We start from the raw sequence: 13,565 nt of genomic DNA, 5'->3' as shown, positions 1-13,565 counted from the left end.
CATACCGCGTGCTGGTTGAAAGCAGACACTCACGGATGACGTGTGAACCAACTACAATTAAAGACCCCCTAAACCAAAAATGCACTTTTTTAAATGATTAACATGTCAATTTAGTGTGTGGGTTCTGCTACAAGGCATTTCAGGAGCAAAATTGCTTATCCACGCCATAACTGAGCATTTTAGACTTGAAAATGCAGTTTCAATACCAGACTCTGAAAAAACTGGATTCAATTTTTCAAATTGGAGTCCGTTTTCGTGCGTCACAAAACTATAGCAACCAATCCCGTTGATTTTTCCCCCATCTCATTACATAAAATATGCACAGGGTATAAAGCGGGAGTAACGTACGTTAAACAGCGATGACGGCGCCGTTGCTCTGTGTTTGGGTAAGGAGCGGTTAAGGACAGTGACAAAAGGGAGACCCGTGTTCGAGTCCCGGTGTGTCTTTTTTTTTTTTCTTTTTCTTTGTTATAAACTTTATTCACATTTCGGTTTACATTCAAATTTATATTTACTCGCCAGAGGAAACACAAGCTTGCACGTGAAACCTGACGTGAGCTTCGTGTTTTGACATCACCTTTCTGTCTCCCTTGCCCCTGATGCGCACCGCCGTTACCTAGCAACCCTGACCAGGCAGTCATGCATATTAATAGAAGATACATTTTTCGATGAGGGAGAAATAATGGACGTGTTTTTAGTGTCTTGGAGAGTTATTTTAAACAACTTCGTGTAGGTAAGCAATTTTAATCAAAGAATAGTCATAGTAGAGCATTTTTACACATTTTAAAATGCCTCTTTAGGAGGTCTTTAAGTGTGCAGGCAGCGTAGCCTAAATTAAGTGATTGACCGTGAATTGTTTTGATATTAGTAAGGGCATTTTAGCAGATATTTGACCAATCTGGGAACTAAATCCTTACCAAGAAATTTCTTCACAGTTGTCTTTAGGAACGTGCGTAATATCATGTCTTAAAATGTTGAAATTCAACTCCCGTGGGAAACCCCCTAAAAAACTACTCAAAGTTGGGGTACCCATAACTGGATTTTTGAACATTCCGTAATGTTAAATTTGGCCTTAAGTAACTTCTGAGGGGTCAAACTAGGGGTTTTTCATGATTCTGAGTTGATCGCAAACATTAGTTTTACGCCCAAAAAACAGCCACACCCACTTTTCTTGATCATCGGAACCCCCACTACCACCAACAGAATGTATTGCAGAGAAGCCATTCCTTATCATTGCAGAGGTTGTGTTACATAATACTACTAAATACTCAATATAATATAACTTTTATTCTACCCTTTTTTCTATAGGACATTATACAGACCGTCCAGGATTTTGTGGTGTCGCTAAATTCATTCAAAAAGTTATTATAAATGTAATTTATTATGCGGATCGGTAGCAAGCAGCGAGAGAGAAAAGACAGTGGACATGCACCAGATTTCACATACCAGCAACAACTGAAACAAGTTTGTTCGAAATGAAGATAGGGAAAGCACAAAAAATACACAGTGGTGCTACATTGATTGCAAACATGATAATGTTAATCTGCACACACACTGAGCATCAATCTCCATTGAGCATCCAGGCTCTAAGAGGTCGTTTTTGAAGAATGGAAAAAGATTGATGTTGCAGTGTGTCACAAACTTGTTCATTCCAGCTTGGGCCTATTGCCTGGTCATGACCGTATGGTAGCTGTTAGCTGGTAGTAGGGCTGGGCGATATGGCCTAAAATCAATATCACGCTATATTGTTCCGTTTGCCTCGATAACGATAAATGGACGATAACTATAAAACATATTATTAACCACTCTGTCAAATTTGGAGGACTAAAAAAGTCGTTAAGTATATAAAATTCTGCATCAAAGTTGTCAATAAATGAGCAATTTTGTCTGCTTCCAGACGGTGGGGGTGTGTCGCGATATGGTCGTGCTGCAGGCAAAGAGACTTCACTTCACACAACCTAAACATGTACACGTCGTCATGAAATAAAGACGGGAAAGTGACCTCAAACACACTCCACCACACACCCCAGTCCTCAGCACTGACACAGCTGATAAACCTAAAGGAAATATTTCTTACCTTCACTCTTGGTGTCTAAAACAGTCGGCAGCAGCAGTCATCCAGCTGCAACAGGTTATAATCCACCATGCTGCTCCCGTTTACATCTCGTTACCGGTCAGCGTGTTGCATCCATTTGCATTGTGTGAAAAAAATAAATAAAGTTTTTAGCTAACGTTAGCTTAGCTTTAGCTTAGCTTTAGCTTCCTGACAGGAGAAGCAGTAGCAGAGACAGTGAATTATCTCTGGACCTGGTACAGAGTCCAGACCCGGTCCAGACCGCCCGGCGCCCGTGACACACGGCATCCGAGCTGAGCAGCAGCCGTGTCCCGGTGGGAGGAGACCGGGGGAAACAACACGGTGGAGCCAGGAGGCTACGGCTGCTACCGCGGCTAAAAAACATTTTTTTTCTTTCACACAATGCAAACGGAGGAAACGGGCAGACCGCGAGTAACGATCAAAACGGGAATAATATCGATCGGTGGATTAATAAACTGTTGGTGCTGGATGACTACTGATGCTGCTGCCTGTTTTAGACACCAGAGTGAAGGTAAGAAATGGTTTGATCAGATGAGAGATGAGAGAGGAGGCTGTTTGGTCGGACAGTGTGTTAATGAGGGAGACGGTGTTGTAGCTGCTGCTGCTGCTGCTGTGTGTGTGTGTGTAACGTTGCGAGGGGTGTGTGACCGGGGGAGTCAGCTGCTCTCCCCACGGTGACTGCTGTTTATCACGGTGTGAATACGTTAACGTTAGCGCTGTAAACTCGTTGTATGAAGGAGCAAGACAGTAGTGGTCTCCCCTGTGTGTGAACATGAACTACGTTTAGTTAGCTGGCTGTTTCAAGTGTTTCAGCTAGACTGAAGAGCAAGTGGGACGGAAAACCTCGGAAGTCAGTTGGCTGAATGTATTTATATGTAGAGCAAAGCAGGGGGCGGGTTTATGTAAGTAAGGCCGCTTTACGTAAAGCGGCCCTCGACTTAGGCCCGCCCATTCAAAACCTGCACACAGAACAGTCTCTGAGGCCTAGCTCCTCAAGGAAATGATGAATGGGAAAAATACTTTTTACATGTTTTGAGGGACACATTTAAGGCCTAATTAATATGATAATAAGAAAATTACTGAATTTGGTTTACCCGGTCTTTAACGCCACATGTCCGTTTCTGTCTAATCTCTTGTCACTCCCTTCACGCTGGTCTGTTGACAAAATCACGTGACGGTGGCGACCGACGCTGCACGTTTTTAATCCGACATTTCAGCGAGGTATTTTCTCATTGCTCTGGTGTGTGTGTGTCATTAACTCAGGTGAACAAATAACAACAGTGAGCGCGCTCGCCGCGCTGCTGCCGGTGTCACCGGCTCTGTCCCCTCCTGTTACAGACTGGATGGGGTGGAGTCACCTGACTACACACGCTGAACACGGAGTAGGCTACGGCTCTTAAAGGGACATGAACACAGCCTACCTACACACACAGCCAAAAAAGACAAAAACGACTTTTTTTTTTCTTTTTTTTTCTTTCTTCTTTTTTTAAAACCGAATTTACCGACCTGGGCAAAATGACGTCGGTTATCGTCGTAAATTTCGATATCGATAAATTTTCGGTTTATCGCCCAGCCCTAGCTGGTAGTGTATTATGGGATTTGTAATGTGAGTAATGTGAATGCTATATTGGTGGGCCATTATTAACATAATATTTTTCTTGAAAGCCATATAAGTGTATCGCAGGACAGATCTGGCCCCCATTTTTGACATGAGATTGACGTGTGTGCTAGATTAATGTCCAACAATGTAAAAAGGTAGAATATAAATTATATTAAGTATTCAGTAGTAATAGTAGAAGTTTTATGTGACATTAAAGAAAACCTCTGTCATGCACAGGAATAGCTTATCTCTAATGTATTCTATTGAGTATAGTAGATCATCGCCTAAACCTAACTGCAAAAGTCCTCGTGAAGACAATAGGCCTACACCATGTTATCCTAGTTTGATAGCTAATGGAGCAGTCAGGTAGCATTTAGGAAAATAAAATGGTCAGATGGTCATCAGATTCAGTCGCACATAGGAGTTGGCTAACTAACCATATTATTTACTGTTAGCCAACTAATAACCATTTTGGTAAGACTTTGACGCCTATCTCTATAATGCATTATAACCATACAATGAGTTTAATGTGGTTATAGAATTGTATAACTACAATTATAAACATTCATAAATGATCATAATATTTTATAACAATAATCAATACTTCATAACAATAATCATAACACACTATAAAACATTTTATTGTGACTTATAAGGTCAGGTATTATAATACATTATAATTGTTAGTAACTCGCTGACCATGCCCACGTCGATAATACATTATAAATATAGTTATAATGTGTTATAATTGGCTTATAAAAGTGTATAACCGTCATTATAAATACTCATAAATTATCATAAGGCTTTATAACATTTAGCATAACACATTATAGAGCATTTTATAAAGTATTATAATGTTATAATTATAATGCTCTATGATGTGTTATGCTTATTCTTATAAAGCCTTATGATCATTTATGAGTGTTTATTATGATAGTTATACACGACTATAAGCCAATTGTAACACATTATAACTATATTTATAATGCATTATAAATGTGGGCATTGTCAGCGAGTTACTAACAATTATAACGTATTATAATACCTGACCTTATTAGTCATGATAAAATGCTTTATAGTGTGTTGCATTATGATCATTTATGAGTGTTTATAACTATAGTTATACAGTGCTATAACTGCATTATAACTCATAAGTATGATAATAATGCATTATTGAGATAGGCATCAAATAAAGTGTTACCACAATTTTTAAGTTTTTTATGCATGTTATCAATAACAATAACTAGTAATAAAAACACAGACATGCAAAAAAAAACATAATGGAAACACTGTGGCAGCTGAAAACAGCTAGCCACAGCGGTCCATGATAGCAAATTTGCTGAAAAGTTGCAGTGGCAAGGCCAAAGAATTCATGATTGAATTTGCATTAATAGTTGCAATTGTGACATCATAAAATCCTGGAGGGTCTGTATAATGTCCTATAGAAAAAAGGCTATAGAATAAAAGTTATATTATATTGAGTATTTAGTAATATTATGTAACACAACCTCTGCAATGATAAGGAATGGCTTCTCTGCAATACATTCTATTGGTGGTAGTGGGGGTTCCGATGAACAAGAAAAGTGGGTGTGGCTGTTTTTTCTCCACCAAGGAGTGTTTTGGGTGTAAAACTAATGTTTGCGATCAACTCAGAATCATGAAAAACCCCTAGCTTGACCCCTCACAAGTTACTTAAGGCCAAATTTAACATTACGGAATGTTCAAAAATCCAGTTACGGGTACCCCAACTTTGAGTAGTTTTTGAGGGGGTTTCCCACGGGAGTTGAATTTCAACATTTTAAGACATGATATTACGCACGTTCCTAAAGACAATTGTGAAGAAATTTCTTGGTAAGGATTTAGTTCCCAGATTTTCATATATTGCCCTTACTATATTGATATATTGGAATATATATCCATCCATATATTAGAATGGACCTGTGTCTCTCTTTGAAACTAGTACCTACTTGTTATTGACTAAACTCGTAAATGGGTGCCAGTTCTACCTGTATGAGCAATTAACTGTCCACGTGCAGACAACAGACATCCTCGTGCTCACAAGCGTTTTCTGCATAAACTTCCTGCATGAGCAAAAGAGGGTTTACTTGTGTGAGCCTGCCCAGTCTGACATGCATAGACGATCTGTTTGCTCTTCTGTGGTGGCACGTTTCAGCCGCCTGCTTCATTCAGTTATTCGCCCATTGTCATTGTATTGGCTTTCCAAAACATTGTCAAAATAGGCTATTTGCAGATATTGCTGACATGGCCCTTTCTGTTTGCTTCCTCCTACACAGTCATACAGACACCACCACCACATTCAACCCTGCACCTCCATGACCTTGTGTGATTTGACACTAGGTTATTAGGAGGTTATACAATTTGATATTAAAAAAGCTCTAGCATAAATTAGCACCATACTGATAAAATGTGGGCTAGGTGTGTGTGCAAATTTCTCCATTTGGACAGTTTTGCTTCACCCGGAGCATTAGAGTCAACATCCTGAAGTCTCAGAAGTGACATTAGAAAAGTGTTATTATTTCTTACCCCTATGTCAGGGGTCATCAACTATATTTGTCGAAGGGCCAGAATCTTTCTCAGCAGACACCTTGGGGGCCGGACATTCAAATAGGCCGAGATTGAAATTAAATCCACCTTTTTGCCTAATAATTAATTGTTTATATTTTATTTTACCTGTAAGCTCATAATTTTCATTTATACACATCTTTGGTGTTTAGTATGGTACAAAATGAAAAATCTTGACAGCTGACTTTCAGATACATGCTGGAGCTTTACACTGCTGACTTGCCCTGTGATTTTCAGCCTAAATATGAAAGGAGGCTGACATCGGTTCTGATTGATAGGCAAGGCAAGGCAAGGCAAGGCAATTTTATTTGTATAGCCCGTTTTTACAAACAGTTTGTCTAAAAGGGCTTTACATGGCATCGTAACAACATCCTCTGTCCTTAGACCCTCACATCGACTGAGGAAACAAGATACAAGTCAGTAGTCCTGAAAATGCTTGTTTCTCCTCTGTAATACACATTCTACATCTGGGAGGCGAAGTTTTTCCACACACAGAGCTCAGTGGGAAACAGTAGGAGAGACACAGGCCGAGGAGGAACCGGGACACAACGCCGGAGGGAGAAGCAGCTCCGTGCAGCTGTGCGCCACGGACGTACAGAAAAAACAACAACCGAGTGGCATCAAACACGCGCCGCTACCGAATTGTTTTTGTTTTGAGAGCGTGCATGGCGCGCATCTACACTGAATGGGTTTGAGTGCACAAAAGACGCTACATCTGAACGGCCCGCCCGTGCACACCCGGCTGGTTTAACCAAGGCGGCGGCCAAACTCACCCAGCTCGCCTCTGCAGACAGACAGGGAAAACCCTGCAGTCCAGCTCCCTAAACTTTCATGCACAGTGCTTTGGGTACCGCAGCGTTTCCTAATCCCAGCGCATTGACTTACAGGCGCACAGAGCCCGAGAAATATAATAGCCTACTTGTAAACTATTAGAACTCAGTCGCGGGCTGGATTGGAAGGTTTGGCGGGCCGGATTCGGCCCGCGGGCCGCCAGTTGATGATCACTGCCCTATGTCATATGAAACAAATAGAATTTGTATAAAAATGTGTTTTCTGGTAACAGTGGATAAAATGGTGCTCAAAAAAAGCACACAAATTAGCTAATTCCTACCCATGTAAAAGGCTAAAGTTAGTGAAACAGGAGGAAGTTAATGTAACATTAACTGTTCTACAGGTACATGATCATTTTCATCTTGAAAGTTGACACTTGTCATTTCTATTGTACAGGTATAGCAAGCAAAAACTGCATACAGACAGCTGCACTACCATCATTTTGCACCTTCTAGCATCTTGTTCTGTCCATACATGCAGCTTGTTTGAATTTTATTTTAAGGTCAGAACTGTTGCTTAGGGGAATCCAACGAAGACTTTCCAAGCTACTTGCTCTCTAAACTCTCATAAATAGACCTCAGGCAGCAGTAGCCTTGTAAGTTGGCTCTGTTTGTTGTTGATGTGTAGGTTGCCTTAAAGAATTTGGCTGAAAGATATTGGAGAGATTATCATGGTATTGCTCACATCTGACTATTGTTTTGAGTAAATGTCAATGTCAACTGCATCTTTAATGACCTTTTTAGTAATAGTGCCATCCTGCTATAAATATTTCTGTTGCAAAACTGGGAAGGAAGCGGTGCAGAACACTGTAGTCCTCCATAAAGCCACACTCCATCTTTCATACTCTTCATACTCTTCACATTCTGTATCTCTAGTAGTAAAATCTAGTTTCTAACTGCCTGTGTACAAAGGGGAGGTTAATGTTGTATAAATAGCCAAATCAGTCAGTGTGACACTTAATCATTGTGTATGAATGCTCAGTGCTTTATAAAGAGCATCAGTCATAACCTTTCTGTAGATATCCTCATTTTTTTAGTGTGCACGAGTACATAAAGGACACGCATATTGTTCATGTGTTGTCATGTTTGCCGTTGCACACCTCAGATGCTAGAGCTGATGGTTATTATCTGATGGTTTTAGGCTGTCTAAAGTAAAGTAATGCATTTTATTGATGCAGCAGGCTCAAAATCTGTTGCTGCTGAGATCAGAATGTTAGTCAGAAGTGTGAAAGTGGCAAAATTACAGAGCAGATGGCCTGGTTGTCACAATGAGATCCCATATTCATTCACTCATATTCATTCATCTGGTACAGCTCTCTCTGAGTTCAGACAAAGTGCGCACACAGACTGAGTTTTTTTTTTTTTAGAAAGGAAGAAATGCAAAAAGTAAAATCATACAAAGTATGCAAGGCATTTTTCCAGACAGGTTTGGGTTCAAATTTGAAGTGAGCAAAGAGAACATACGCATGTTTCCATGTATGACACAGAAAAACCTCAGTGTGATATTATTTATCCTACAAATATCATTCTGGCTGTTCTGTTGTGCAGTTTGCGTAATTGTGAGTAGTGGATGAGGCACTCTTCTTTCCTTTACTGCTGCACGATTGGCCCGTTACAATGAATGAATGGTGATGGTCTTTACCTGCTGTTCTCTCTAATTTTTATTTACACTCTTCATCTGTCCCTTAAGTGCTTCTCATTTCTGACTTTTATTCCCTGTTTTCTGAAACATGAAAACAATAGTTTACAGTGGAAGTGGTATCAGCTGTAGATTTTAAAGCATATCTGACACTTCTGTTTGCATGACGTTGGCTGAACATGTTGAGTTGATGGTGAGATCGGTTTAGTTTGGCTTCTCATTAGAATAGAAAGGAAGGATAAGCTCAGACACCAAGTTCTTAAGTGTTTACAGTCACTTGTGAATCTTGGGTCCTCTGATTTTTAAAAATTATTTTTTGTCCCTGTTCAATCACTATTTGTTCTGTTCTGTCAACAAAAAGCTTAATGATAATTAGCTAAATACTGACTTATAACTAACTAATACTAACTTTTTTAAAATTCAAATATATCTTTTTGTTTGTAGAAAATTGTTGAAGAAATTATTCTGATTTAATTTCAGATTTATTCCGGTTGATTTTACAAATGTAAAATTTCAAACATCAAAACTGTAAGACATGTAGCTTGGCAATTAAGTAACTTGTCAGTAACACCTACTCAAAAATACACAGACACAGTTTTCCTGTTTTAAGATTCACAGTAAAGAAAGTCCGACTCACTTACAGTAGCAGGGAGTGTCAGCTTTCATCATAATGACCCATTTTCTTTGGAAGCCATACTCATGGCCGTGGATGACTATATCAGTGTGTGCGTGTTGTGGTTTCAACACTCTCAAGCTTATAAAGCTGGAGCACAGGCCACTTGGTGCCTCTTTCGCCTCTCACTCTTTTATCCTCTACAACGTGAGTCAACTGAGTCACTCCCGTGTGCCTTGCCTTTCAGTTCCTCTAAATCTTAATCATCTTTGGATTCCTATTCAACCTGTCCCCTTTATTCCTCTGTATTTTCACATAAACATGATATGTATGTTCACGATGCTACGATATCACTGTTGATAACTTTATCTTTATTAATAAATCCCATCGAGCTGGCCAGCTCTCCCTGCCCCCCCCGCCCCCTCCCCTCACCAGAGACTGCCTTCATCAACTCCTGCTAACATTTCCATATTTCGCACATTCTGTGACAAACTGTAAACTGTTTTCTTGTCTGTAACAACATCTATTGCACGTCTGTCCGTCCTGGGTGAGGGATCCCTCCTCTGTTGCTCACCCTGAGGTTTCTCCGACTTTTCCCTGTTAAAAGGGTTTCCATGGAGTTTTTCCTCAGTCGATGTGAGGGTCTAAGGACAGAGGATGTTGTTACGATGCCATGTAAAGCCCTTTGAGACAAACTGTTTGTAAAAACGGGCTATACAAATAAAATTGCCTTGCCTTGCCTTGCCTTGCCTAATAGAGCTTGTATCACTTCCATATCTTTTCCCACAAATCCTGAATTGCATCTTGGTTTATGTTCCTATAATATGGTTTTCACCATTGAGACTGGGCATAGCTCTGAAGTTGTTGCCTTAAAGAAATCTCTGTTTGTTAAAACCACTTTTAATTTCAGAGATGCAACTCAGTTGGTAATGTTGTCATGATGTTTTATCATAACTTTATTTTCCCACTGCTAGCAGTGGCAAAACTGGTTGGTTGATCTCTGTTACTAATAAGACTTGGCTACAAATGTACGGTAATAGGAATTTGCAGAGAGTGCATTGCCTGTTGTGCAATTGACCTGTTTGAAGCAGCAGTGGATAGTGGTTACAGAGCTTACAATTTGATGTAAATGTTGTAAATGTCTTGTTTTCCTGGGGAAGGTCAGCTCCTAACAAGGCATACAAGTTATTGTGACAATGATGGTAGTAAATGCAAAGTTAAATGAATAACTATTATCATCATTTTATTATTTCACCTCTATCAGCAATGAGGTAGGCTGCAGCAGAGGCAGTGTGTTTCTTATGTTATGACTGAATGGATAACTGACTGCACAGATCTTCCAGGTTGGCAAATAAAGGATATTGTATTTATTTATAGTTGGCCACCTGCAGCCTTCACACGTGTTGAGGCCTTTGGTAAATAGAGCTGAGCTGCCTACGGCCTGACCTCATGTCAGTCCCAGCCCTGACCAAGGAGCCGCTGAGTGACAGGCTCAGCCTCTCATGTAGGTTAGGTCGTTCTCACTGAGCTGCTCAGTGGTCAGGAGGACCGGCACTGGGGATCCAAAACCCATCTAATTGGTAACTTCAGCTGTCCGCTGCTACCTTGGCTCAGTGTGGTGTATAGTCGGCAGCTGTGACACCACTTGAATTCATGCAGAGCTGAGCAGGGGCCCACCTGCCGGGGCCTCCTGGAAACACAACCTGCTGCCTGGCCTTATTGTCACTTTAAAACTACATTCACTGGAGCTTTTTTTTTTTTTACCCCCTCAGAACTTTTAAAATCAATTCAGGCTTGAATTCACATGCTAATGATAGGGTGAAAAAAAACTATTTTAAGGAGGGATAGCAGACTCAAATGTGCAAAGACAGCGTTTCAGTATCACCCAGTGACTTCTCAGCTCTGCCTTTCATATTGCTCACTAAGAATATTACTGACATACTTCTTTTCAGTGCATTAAAATATTAACAATTTTCACCAAAACCCCGACCCCATTTTAATAGTGCAAAATGTATTTTAGAGTGAAAATGTGCCATCCTCATCCCAGTAGTCACTTGTCAAATATTCCCCTCCATTTTAAACAAAGTATGCAGCAGTTTACAGATGATTAGAGGTTTGTAGCCAGTTGCAGCTCCTGAGTCGCCTAAAAGCAACACCTGTAGTGGGGGAGGCAGGTAATTATGGAGGTGGAATAGGATATGCATGATGGTGTTGAAGGTCAGAGACTGCAGAAATGCCTATCCTAGTTCTTCTGCTACACCAGTTCAAATCTGATTTCCTACAATCACACATTGGGAGCACAGTGGAACGCACTGCAGTGCGTAAACTATTCTCGTAGAGATAAGATAGAAGAAGAGAAGCACGTGGGTTTTAGCTGCATTTTATTAGGCTTTCACTGTTTTCATGCCAGCAGGAAAATGCGTCAAGCATTTTCACTGCCAAGTTTTAAGGTATACACCTCTAATGTTTGTTTTTAGCACTAAATACATCAAACAGAAAAATGCATGTGGTAATCTACAAACGCGGTGTGAAGTGCAGATAGCCCTTCTGTCTTGGGCTTGGCTAGAAGGAGTTTATATGGCATTAATAATACAAATGTATGGCCTGGAGAAACTACAGTATATGAAAACCTGCAAATGTCTATAATGTAACTATGCTGATTTGTGTGCTTTAAAGTTAAGCACAAATGTGTAATGTGGCTTTTCTCTCTGGTGATATGTTGAGAGGTTGGAAGGATATCTCAAGTGTTTTGATATGTTCATGTTTTTCTTTTTTTTGTCTTCAACAGAAAATTTCAATACCACGGTCAGAAATTTCCAGTGAACTGCAAACGTTTACTTTCTACCTGTCAAATGTGGGCAGAGATAACCCCCAGGGCAGCTTCGACTGCATCCAGCAGTACATCACCAGGTGAAAGCAAACACTGGCTCTCACTCACTTTCACTCCTCTCTTATTTATAGTGTGTGCAAAATAATTCTTCTTACTCAGGAACACAAATCCACAAACTGTATAGTCTTGGAGCTCTGTGTAAATAATCAACAGAGTGTTTCCAGGCAGACAATCTGTTTAACATAGTTGAGACCTGAGGTGAGTCGCCAAGTCTCTCACTGAGATGCTTAACAGCCACCCCTGGTCAACACAGTGTGCACTTTGGCTCCAAGTAGAAGCCATTAAATGGAAATGTGCCTTACACATGATGGACTTGCCCGATTCATTGTGTTATTCATTGTGAAAAGGTGACATGCAGCATGAGGTTTGGTCTTAATCCAATCCAAATTGACCTTTTGCCTGTCATGTCTCTAGTCTCTAAATTGTATTAGAAAAGAGATACATTTGTACAGCACAAAATATGGATGAAGCTAGCAAAAGCAAAAGCAGTGCATGCACTTTGGGGTTTTTTTAATATGTTTTGGCTGTGCGTTTGTGTCACCAGTCTAAATTGAAATTATTCAGTTGCTGCAAGTGCTGGCTGTTTCTGTGGCAGCAGTTGCAACAACAGAGGACCTGTTTATCATGTGGGTCCATCCCTGTCCATGCATCAAACCCATTAACCTCAGTCTGCAAATTTTCTCTGGCCTAATATATGCAACAACAAAAAAACACTGTTGGCTGAATCTGATGAATAGAACCAGATGCCTTTTGTTGAACTGAAAGAAAGTAGAAAAACAGAATGAAAAACAACAAGACTCTTCTGCTTCCCTCACTGTCAGGTTTCTGACCCCATTACTCTGAAAATATTTTTAACAAGTGGGTCAGGTGGAGTTCATCCGCATCTCTGACTGGATCCAATCAACCTTGAGTTACAATCTAAAACCCAAATGACAGAGCTAGGCTTCCACCAACTGCGCCAGCACCATCTCATTTTCTGCCAAATGCTCATCAAAGTGGAGGGGAATCAAAGAGATCCGGGAAGTCGGGAAAGAATGGGATTTGATGCGGCACTAAGTCGTACTGTGGGAACCCACAGTTGGATGGAAATTGAAAAAATAATAGTTGTGCCCTCGGGGTGTGTTAGATGGAGCTCATCCGGGCAGGAATGCAGAGTGAAGAGATGGGTTATTGCAAATAGTGAGAGATTTAAGGTTACTGCTGAGAATTAACTTACTCATAGTGGATTTATTTGAAGTATTTTAAATGAGTATTCTCTAGAATATAACATGATATTAATTTGTGTTTCAAATATTTGACAGAGTAGTTACACAGC

General features: G+C 40.3%; 1 protein-coding gene across 2 annotated transcripts in view; it reads left to right on the top strand.

Annotated features, from left to right (window-relative positions):
• The window catches only part of ell (elongation factor RNA polymerase II), a 48,476-nt gene that overhangs the window by 20,411 nt on the left and 14,500 nt on the right, over nt 1–13,565 (top strand). For both annotated transcript variants that reach the window (XM_085774069.1, XM_085774068.1), the window contains exon 3: nt 12,149–12,270. In XM_085774069.1, the coding sequence (XP_085630195.1) occupies nt 12,149–12,270 (122 nt within the window). The remainder of the gene's footprint in view (nt 1–12,148; nt 12,271–13,565) is intronic.

Source organism: Trachurus japonicus, chromosome 4, assembly GCF_045865225.1.
Source record: "Trachurus japonicus isolate A0001 chromosome 4, Traja_1.0".
In the NCBI taxonomy this organism is placed as follows: domain Eukaryota; kingdom Metazoa; phylum Chordata; class Actinopteri; order Carangiformes; family Carangidae; genus Trachurus; species Trachurus japonicus.
This window is presented reverse-complemented; position numbering and strand designations above follow the sequence as displayed.